This window comes from Mandrillus leucophaeus, unplaced genomic scaffold (assembly GCF_000951045.1).
Source record: "Mandrillus leucophaeus isolate KB7577 unplaced genomic scaffold, Mleu.le_1.0 Scaffold533, whole genome shotgun sequence".
In the NCBI taxonomy this organism is placed as follows: domain Eukaryota; kingdom Metazoa; phylum Chordata; class Mammalia; order Primates; family Cercopithecidae; genus Mandrillus; species Mandrillus leucophaeus.
Genome location: NW_012105731.1, coordinates 1,799,162 through 1,809,299, shown reverse-complemented (window position 1 = coordinate 1,809,299; position 10,138 = coordinate 1,799,162). Strand labels below are relative to the sequence as shown.

Below are 10,138 nucleotides of genomic sequence, written 5' to 3'. Positions count from 1 at the left end.
CGCGGCTCTGGGTGGGAATGGGGCACCCCTGACTCTGGTCCCCGTGGCTCTGGGTGGGAGTGGGGCACCCCTGACTCTGGCCCCCCACGGCTCTGGGTGGGAATGGGGCATGGGCATGGGCCGTGGTGCCTGTCACCACAGGACGCGGAAGAGGGTGCCATGTTGGTATTTCCAGAGATGGAAGCTGGGGGGGCAGAGGTGGCCAGGGAACAGGAGGGATGTGGTGTGAGTAGGGGGTGGGCCCAGGGCAGGCATCCCTGAACGCCAGGCCAGGCACGTTGCAGTCAGGAGTGGCACAGAAGGATCTGAGCAGGCTGAAGATTGGGACTGGAGGGTCTGACAGTGTGTGGACTCTGAATTGAGGAGGAAAGTAAGGAGTCAGAGAGATCACCACAAGGGCCATTGCGGGTAAAAGCTTGACCTGGCCCAGGATGAGGGGATGCAGCCCTGGGACGGCAGCAGTGGGAGGAGCTGACGCAGGGAGAAGGTGGAGTCAACGGCAGCCCTGAGGTTTCCATGCCAGGACCATGACAGAAAGAAGGGGGCTTGGATGAGGGCTGCCTCCGGAGGAAAGATGGTGGCTGGATCTGAGGTTGTGTGTTCGGTCACAATGGGACACACCAGACAACACAAGGGGTGTAGCAGCTCCATGCCAGAGATGGGGAAGCTGAGGCCAAGGGAAATCAAAGGACATTGTCAGGGGCCTCATGCTGGTGTTTCTCCTCTGACGATCCCAGACCCTCTCTTCTTCACTGCCTCTTCTTTGGAGGTGACGTGGGGCTTTCAGGTCCATGGCTTCCATCTGCCCTCCAGCAAGCAGCCTGGAGTTCAGCTGGAAGGCGGCAGCGGGAAGCCAGGCCGAGCAGACCCGTTCCCTGCCCCTTCCAGGCTGCAAGGTCAACAGTGACAGCAGCTGCTCTTCATTGGCCCGACTACGCGGCAGACGGTTTGCCCTGATTTTTTTTTTTCTTCTAATTATCCTGACAGCCTAGTGGTAGGAGCAGTATTTTTATTCCCATTTTACAGATGGGAAAATGAAGGCCCAGAGAAGTTGCCTCACCAGGATCCCATAGCAGAGGAGGAAAGAGGCTGGTAGGGTGCACAGGGTCGTCTGGCTGCAGGGTTCAGACCCTTTCTGCATTGCACAGCCCTCCACGCATGGCTCTTCTGGGACAAGGGAAAGCAAAGAGGTGGTGAGAAGGAGGCGGCAGAAGGCTGAGGCTGTGGCTGGGTTCTGCTGTCACCCTCAGTACCTAGGGGACTAGGCAGGATCTGAGGAGCTGAAGCCAGACATGGCCCATCTGCCTTGGTGTGGGGGACAGATTCTCAGGTGTCCTCGGAAGCCCCACCCACCCCGTGCTCATGCCTTTGTGCAGTCCTCACCTTTGGTGTGGATGGCGTTGGTGGCCAGCGCCGAGCCAGTACACTGTGCAGAAGCAGTGGGCCGTCCCTCCCAGGATTACGTTCTGTAAGATTCCATCGGCTCGCGGATTAGCTCCAGATCCCCTCCTTGCTGGCTTGACCAAGTCAGTGGCCATGTTGGAGAAACCCATGTGGCAAGGATCTGCGAGGAGCCTCCAGGAGCTGAGGGCAGTCCCAGCTAACAGCCAGCAAGAAGCCATGGCCCGCAGTCCCACCACCACCCGAGTGAGCTTGCAAGCAGATTCTTCCTCAGTCGGCCCTCCAGATGAGAACACAGCCCTGCCAATACTTCGCAGCCTTCTGGGACCCTGGACTCCTGACCCACAGGAACTGAAGAGAGCCGGTGGGGGCCGTCCTCTGCCACGTGTGTAGAAATTGGTTAGACAGCAATAGAAAATGAATATACTTGTCTTGGGAGTGGGGACATTTCCTTCCAAAAGTGGGCCTGGGTTTTAGAATGGGCCTAGGGTAAGAATGGAAAGGTAGCAGGGAAGGAGGGCAAAGGAGGTTGGGGGACAAGCACCTTTCAATACCAGACTTGTCCCCCAATCCCAGGCTGGGCTCCCGGGTTCTTTACAAGGACTACTTGCCAGTGCCACAAATCCCAAAGACAGCATGACCCTCAGTAATCCCTATCACGCAGGCAGGGGCCAAGTGGCCAAGTGGTGCTCTGTGTACCCTCGTCCTGTCAAGGTTAGCACATTCCTGCCGAACGCCTTCCTCCACTCGGCCAAGCGGAAGCACCCCCACCCCCAGCACCCATCATGACCTGCTGCAGGATGGCTCCTCTCTGGGGTCTTCCACGGGCCTGGCTCCATTGTCCAGCGTCCCACAATCCTTTGTCAGGTTTGTGTCCTTCAGCTAGCCTTCTCTCCAGCTGCTGCTCCCTCTCTGGCTGTCCATCCCCCTGCAGAGCATCTGTGTGCTCATCCCTGCTCCCCCACCCACCCCCAGGCGTGCCCCAGCAGAGAGCAGCAGGGTGTGATGTCGCCACACCATGAAGCCCCAGTTCTTGCTTCAGGGCCTCCTGCATGGAAGCTCGGGTGAGTGGATGAACTGCTGCCTGAGGACCACTAGCCACATGATTCAGGGAACTTCAGTGACACCAGCTGGGGCCAACAGTGTATTTGGTTCAGATTCCTGCAGTTAACCAGAATGGACTTTCACTTGCAGAGTTCTACACTAAGCCAATCCCCAGTTTTCATTTTTTACTGAATCATAATTGAAATTGAATCCAAAGATTATTTCTGGAAAAAAAAGAAAAACAAAGGAACTACCTTTAAAAAGTCAGCAAATTACATTTCTGATGCTGGAAGAAAACCAAAGCGTGAAAGTATTCTCTGCACCAAAACAGAACAAAGCTAATACTTCCTTCTGCCCAAGTCCTTGGCTTGGTTGTCCCGGTTAGAAGGGAACAAGATGGGTTGAGATCTGGGATTCACAGCTGTCCCCAGTGTGAGCCCACAGTGACCCAGGCTGGGAAGCAGAGTGCAGACATCCCAGGGCCCGAGCCTGCCACTCTTCCTCCATGAGCGTGGTGAAAGCAGGGTGGGGACAGACCAGCAGTGCCTGCCTGGGAGCACTCGGCCTGACCACTGAGGTAGGCCGTGCAGGGAGTGAGAGGTCAGAGGGCTCTGGCCCTGGAGCAGGGTTGCCCAGTGGGTGGGCACGAGGGTGGGCCAGGGGAGGGTCTACAGGGGGAGGTGGTGTGGGCACGGATGGCACTGGACACAGGCCAAGGCCGGAGTTTGAGCAGCTCTGCTGGCATCTGACGCTGTGACCTTGGGCCGATCACACAGGCTCTCTGAGCTTTGGTGTCCTCACATACAAAATGGGGATGAGATCTGTGTGTCTGCCTCATGCCATGGCTGCTCTGAACATCAAGGGACTGGGCTTTATGAAAAAGGGAGTCTTACTGGTTCAATGTAAGATTCAGAGTGGAACCGGCTATGGGACCCCTCCCCAACCCTCTGCAGTCGGTGACCAGGGCAAAGGAGGAGAAAGAGGAGCAGGGGCCTGGGAAAGTGGCTCCTGTATGGTGTGAGGTCAGTGCCTGTGTCCTGCCGCCCAGCGGGGCTGTGGTGGGCCCAGAGGCGGTGGCGCTGGGGGCCGGAGGGCCAGGGCTTAATGAAGTATGGATTGACTGGGCTGGGAGCTGATTAGCTGTGGCATCAGGCATTTCCTGAGCAGCGCCTGCGGAATCGATACGAATCCGCTGATCCCATTAGGGGCACCTGCAGGTCTGTGGGACAAAGCCTTGCCTCCCTCTCTCTGGGGGCACGCGGGTTCCTGGCTGCCAGGAGACGGTATGAACAGCAGCCGTCTTAGCCAGCAGGTCGGCGTTCTGCATCCGGTCCGCACACACGTTGACTGGTGCCTGTGTGATGCCCGGGGCTCCCTCTGCTGCCACCCCTGAGCCCACGCCCTCAAGAGTTGGTGACGCTGGTTCCCAGCCTGTTCCCAGCGCTCCCTGTCTCGCGTGTTACTGTCATCACAGGATGTCATGTAGACTGTTGAAATAGCATGCTGAAGTAAATGTGTTGTTTCTATGAAAATTTCATAAGGTGAGTCCAGAAAGAAGTTCTCCAAATTAGGGAAAGTCATATTCTGAAGGGTACTACACTCAGACTGCTCACCAAGTGCCCTTCAGCTCTCGAATCACTTTAAAGAAATCACAGCTGGAGGTGGCAGCAGGACGCGGCGGCGTGGCCGATGTCGGATGGCACAGACCTGCCTGACCCTGGGTTGGCGGAGCGGAAGTGCTGAGAGCCTGCGAGGATGGGTAGCTTGGATTTGGGGAAAATTAGCATGCACTGTGCGGTCCTGGGGAAACATCATGGTCGGACAACTGGCTCTGCAAGTTACTTAAATTGAAATGTGCGGCGTGTATGTATCGTTTGGGAAGACTCTTCGCCTTAATGGACGTTTTTGATTAACCATTTAACGACCGTTCCCAATCTTACCGGGTAAAAAGGTTTTTATCGTCCTCCGGAGATGAGTACCTTGGACAGTGCCTGAGCTTGTTTGTAACACGCCACGCACACGCATCCAGGCCTTCGGGGACACTTTGCGTTCACACGTCGCCTGCGCTGGAGTGAGCTGTGTCATCCCGTCCCCTCCGGACTGAGCAGAGCTTCCCCACCCTTGCTGCTGGATTGCCCACAGAATCCAACCCAGTGCTTTGCCTGCTACAGATGCTCAATTAATATTTGTTGAGTGAAATTAAATAAGCTCCTCGCCTCAGGGACTGAGGCGTTGCTGAGGCCTTCGTGTGAACGCCTGCAGGCTCAGAAGAAAACCTTTCCATGCGTTTAGAATCGCCCAGCCTTGAACCAGCCTTGCACATGCTCCACAGTCTCACACGTTCTGCCCCAGCCTGGGCCAATCAGAGCCTTCCCGTCTGAGTCCCAGACACCCCTTAGTCCTTATTCACAGCCCACAACCCGCTAAAACCCATAGACAGATTCCTCTCTGGAGGTACCATGGCTCATACCTGTAATCCCAGCACTTTAGGAAGCCAAAGCAGGTGGATCTTTTGAGCCCAGTAGGTTGAGACCAGCTGGACAACTTAGTGACCCCCTGTCTCTACAAAGAAGAATTTTAAATTAGCTGGACATGGTGGCATGTACCTGTGGTCCCAGCTACTTGGGAGGCTGAGGCAGGAGGATCACGTGAGCTCTGGAACTCAAGGCGGCAGTGAGCTGTGATCATGGCACTGTACTGCCGCCTGGGTGACACAGAGAGACCCTGTCTCTCAAAACAAAACAAAATGCCACAGATTCCTGCAGAGAGGCGTTTCCAGCGTGGCCGATCTCCACAGGCATATTGGCCCTTAAGTCAGGACTCGGTTCCACGGGAGGCTGTTTTGTCGGCCCTCTTGCCTTGCCTCTGGCCCTGGGCGCCCACTGAGCTACACTTTCCTCACGTAGGACATCCCGTCTTCCTCGCAGAGCCCTATGGTAACCTCCAGTTGCTAAAATGGCAGGATCGTTGAAACGTCCAGCTCAGCCTCCCTACGGTAAAGACGAGGTCAAGGAGGGCAATCAGCATGACCCAGGTCCCGGTGGAGCACCTGCCAGACACATCCAGGCCACCCGCCCACTCCCATGTGCTGCCCCACCCGGGAACCGCCCTCCACTCTCCCACAGGGCAGTGCTCGCTTCCACCTGAGGCTCTGAGGACACCCGGGGAGGGCAGGGCACAGCCTTTTGCGTCTTTACCTGCCGAGACGCCTGAGACATGAGGTTGGTCACAGACATGGTGCAGGTGTCAGGATGGGAGTTGTGACCGCGGCAGGCCTGGGCCCTCCACTCACACACACTGCCCACACCGCATCCTGCCTCCCCACGCTTGCCCCCATCTCCTGGGCTCCCCTGGGTGTGGCCAAGCCACTCCTGTACCTTTGTGCTGATTCTTCTGCCCGACCCAAGTATCTAGAAGCCATTTGGGGTCCTTGTTGGAGACAGCCTGCTACCACAGGCAAACTCCACCCTCCTCCAAGCCCCAGGCAGAAGCAGCAGCCTGCAAGAGGGGATCAGTGCCGGCCAACCTTGCAGCCCAGCCTCAGACTGGGGCCCAGAGCTGGGGGCAGGTGCAGCCCACCCCGTTGCCTGGCCCCAGGCCCCCTGCCCAGCCCAGGCATCACGTCCCACGACCCGCCCCCTGCCGGCCAGCTGGCGTTCTCCAGGCTGGGGGCTCTCTCTGTTCTGCTTGATAACCGCCTGGTAATTAGCTCCACGATTTCGCTACTATGCTTATAATAGCCTCCATTAAAGTTATGGGGTTTTCAAGCCATAATGGCTTCCAGAGTAATTAATGCACAACTGGGTTTATTGCTGAGTTTATTTTTAGAGCTTTTCTCCCTCTCTCCCCCTCCCTTTTCTCTCATAGATGTTTTGACCAAAAAGCCTGGATGGGAGCAGAAAGCGTCCCACAGCACCTTGCCCACAGGCCCCGTTCTCCCCTCTTCCTTCCCGCCCCTCCTTCCTGCTGCAGCCTCCAGGCAGGTTCTAGGGCCCCACAGGGGGGCAGCCATCGAAGAGGAGGGTGGCTGTGGTCCAGGCCAGAGGAGGCGTTTGGTCTGTGTGTGGCCCTTGCCCACTCTGCCCCTGGCCCAGGTTCGAGAGGCTTGGGGGTCTGGGACCTCTCGTCCTATGCCCCCGATGACAGCATGGAGCCAGATGGCCTGGATTCGATTCCAACTCCACCATTTCCTCATGGTTGACCTCAGGCAAGTTACTCCCCTTCTCTGGCCTCGATGAACCCACAGGGACCACAGCCATGCTTACTGCGCAGGGCTGCTCTGACGTTGCAGGAGCAGGTGCATGTGAAGAGCTGAGCCTCATCTTCAGACACCCCTCATGCTATAGGAAAGTTTGTGTAAACAACAGTGCAAGCAGGCACAAGGGAGGCCGAGCAGGTGCCAGAGTGGGTGGGGGCTGAGAGGCTGCCCCAAAGGGAAGGGAGTGGCCCACAGGGACTGAGCTGGCATGGCACTCGTCTTCTCTCCTTGGCTTTCTCCATCCTGGTGTTAGAACCTTCACCAAATCCAGGAGCACTTGAGAAAGCTCCTTCGAGAGTCTCCGAGAACACAGAAGAAATCTTCCTGGACATTTTTGAAGCCCCAGCCAGGCCCAGCCTCCCCGTCCTTCATCAGCTGTGGCCTAAGATCACACCTACCAAAACGTGTCTTGACACACAGCGCCATGAACTCCAGCAGTGGCCTGGGGGTGCGGAAGGACAGGCTGAATCTGGGGAACGTGGCACGAGGTCACCTGCATCTCAGAACACAAGGCCCAGCAGGCATCCCGTGTAGAGTTCTAGGCTGTGTCCCTCACTGGGCCAGCAAAGAGGAGTTTGTGGGGGGACACAGACGCACACAGCCTAGAATGCCCACTATCTCCTACGTGCCTGTGACACTGAACCCCAGTGGATCTTCCACTCCCCAGGGAATGGGTGGGGGAGACTCTCTGGGTAGAGGGGGCCTCTGATGGTGTGGGCAGGGGATGCCGGCCGTCCCAGGAAACCGCAGTGCTCCTTAATGGGAGACAGATCCTGGTCTTCCACAAGGCGTCAGAACTATTTGGAGAGAGGACCCGGCGAGGAGGGGAAAACACACTATTTTGGAAACTCAGGGGCTAAAAACCCTCCTCGGTCACAGTGCTCGACTCTGCCTGAAATGGTGAGCACACGTGAGCTGGGGCAGGAGCAGGCAGCACGGTCCCCAGGTGAGGCGCTGTCTGTACCCGACACTGGGCACTGGGACGGGTGAGCACAGCGAGGCTGGCTGGGCTGCCCGAGGCTGCCTGCCCTCCCCGTCACCCCCACGGGTCCCTGCTGCATCATGCATGGTGCTTAGCACAGAAGTGAAAAGGGAGGAGAAGAGGATGTGACAGTTTCCAAGGTGGTCAGGTCGTCTCTTCACCCAATGTCCTTGCCATGTGAGAGAACAGTTCCCAGGGACGCTACCAGTGGACCCTCTGCAGGACTGAGGAGTCCCAGTGGCTCATTCTCCTCACTTGGGTCCCCTGCTGCTGTCATTTTGGAGGACTGTCTCCCCTCAATGTGGCAGCCCCTGCGGGGACCCCTCTACTCCTTGCTGCTGCCCAGCCCAGCCCCTGGTGCTGTGTCCTGCACGGAGGAAGGCACTCTCCCACTTCCCCCAGGGCCCATCCCAGAAGCATCTCTTCTTTGTCCTCAAAAGACTGTCACCAAAATGCAAATTGAAACCACAGTAAAAGACTATCTCACACCAGTCAGAATGGCTATTATTAAAAGCCAGAAAATATTAGATGCTGGTGAAGCTGCAGAGAAAAGGGAATACATATCCTCTGTTGGTGGGAATGTAAATTAGTTCAGCCACTATGGAAAGCAATTTGGAGATCTCTCAAAGAACTTAAAACAGAGCTACCATTCTAGCCAGCAGTCCCATTCCTGGGTATATATCCAGAGGAAAATAAAGTGTTTCACAAAAAGAGAAAAAACCTGCCCCTGTGTGTTCATCGCAGCACCATTCCCAATAGCAAAGGCATGGAATCAATCCAGGTGCCCATCAGTGTGGACTGGATAAAGAAAACTTGGTGCATATACAGCAAGGAATACTACACAGTCATACAAAAGGACGAAATCATGGCCTTTGCAGCAGCATGAATGCAGCTGGAGGCCATTATCCTAAGCAAATTAACGCAGGAACGGAAAACCAAATCCGGTGTGTTCTCACTTATAAGTGAGAGCTAGACATTGGGTACTCATGACTGTAAACATGAGAAGAATAGACACTGGGGACTGTAAAAGGAAGGGCTGAAAATGACCTATTGGGTACTATGGTCGTACCTGGGAAATGGGATTCATCATACTCCAAATCTCAGCGTCACATGCAATATGCCCCGTAACGAACGTGCACATGTACCCCCAAATCTAAAATGTTGAAATTATTTTAATGTAATAATTTATGGTACATATATGGTAAAAAAGAGAGAGAGAAAACCTCTCACCCCTTTATCCAGGCTTTGATAAGTAGCTGGCATTTTAGGGCTGCGTGGGAGGTACCGTTTAATTCTGAGAATGACCTTATGAGGCAGGGAACCACGGTGCCCCATTTTACAGATGGGAAAATTGTGGCATGGAAAGCGGAAATGACTTGCAAAGGTCATACAGCCTGTGGGTGGCACCGCTGGGATTTAAACCTGGTGTCTCTGCAGTCTGTGCTTCTGCCCCCTGCGCCCTCGTGACTTTCATCAGTGGAGCAGCGCCAGGCCCTGTGCCTGTGGGAAGGACAGAGCCCGTTCCGCTCAAACAGGCAGAAGAAGAGGTGCTCAGGGGATGGACGGCTGAGGCTCCATTGTGGAACCCCAGACGCTGTGTGTCCCAGAGCAGGGCCCGGCCTTGCTGGCATCCATTCCTGGGCCTGGGTCTCTGGCTATCTGCTTCTGCTCTCTCTTGCAGGTGTCCACCCCCCAGGGTTCCTGACCCCTGCCCCTGGACAGCGACCCCTTCTCAGACTCCAGTCGGGCCGGACTCTCCAAACCTGCTTCCGCAATGGGTGGGTTGTGAGTGCTGGTAAGACCTGCTAGCCAACATTCAGCTGCTCTGCCCTCTCCATGCCTGGCCGGCCCGGCCCATGCCTGTTCTTTTCTCCCCTGTGCTGCCGCCGCCCGTGGCCACCCCTCTCCTGAACTTGCCGCCACTCAGGTAATGAGGAGCCGTGGGTGCAGCCAGCCTTGGAGATGCCGAAGAGACGGGACATCCTAGCGATCGTCCTCATCGTGCTGCCCTGGACTCTGCTCATCACGGTCTGGCACCAGAGCACCCTCGCACCCCTGCTCGCGGTGCATAAGGGTGAGGACACACACATGCCCTGCCTGCCCAGCTGGGCCTTGGTACTGACAGTGACCGCAGCTGACATGCAAGGGTTCTTGCTTGTACTCACTAAGCAGCTGGGAGGAACCACCGGACCATCTAGGCCCCTTCCTGAGACTTGCACCCCTTTGGGAATGGGAAGCTAATGGAAGCTGCCCACACAGTTTAGAGAGGTCCGGGATGGTAGGTTGGCAGACACCAAGACAACCACCTTGAAAGAAGAGCTTGTCACTCTCAGCACCCAAGGGGAGGGGGCACACTGTGCCCCTGGGGAGGTGCTGGGGTCCGAGGTGGGAGGTGCCGGGGTCCGAGGTGGGAGGTGCCGGGGTCCGAGGTGGGAGGTGCTGGCGTCCGAGGT

At 56.5% G+C, this 10,138-nt stretch overlaps 1 protein-coding gene across 2 annotated transcripts in view; it reads left to right on the top strand.

The window, feature by feature from the left end:
* The first annotated feature begins 9,362 nt into the window (after window positions 1–9,362).
* The window catches only part of B3GAT1 (beta-1,3-glucuronyltransferase 1), a 9,651-nt gene continuing 8,875 nt past the window's right edge, over window positions 9,363–10,138 (top strand). The window contains exons 1-2 of one of the 2 annotated variants that reach the window (XM_011997209.1): window positions 9,363–9,463; window positions 9,613–9,759. In XM_011997209.1, the coding sequence (XP_011852599.1) occupies window positions 9,460–9,463; window positions 9,613–9,759 (151 nt within the window). In that variant the 5' untranslated portion in view covers window positions 9,363–9,459. Of the gene's footprint in view, window positions 9,481–9,612; window positions 9,760–10,138 lie in introns of both variants that reach the window. The other variant, XM_011997210.1, reaches the window with a different exon arrangement.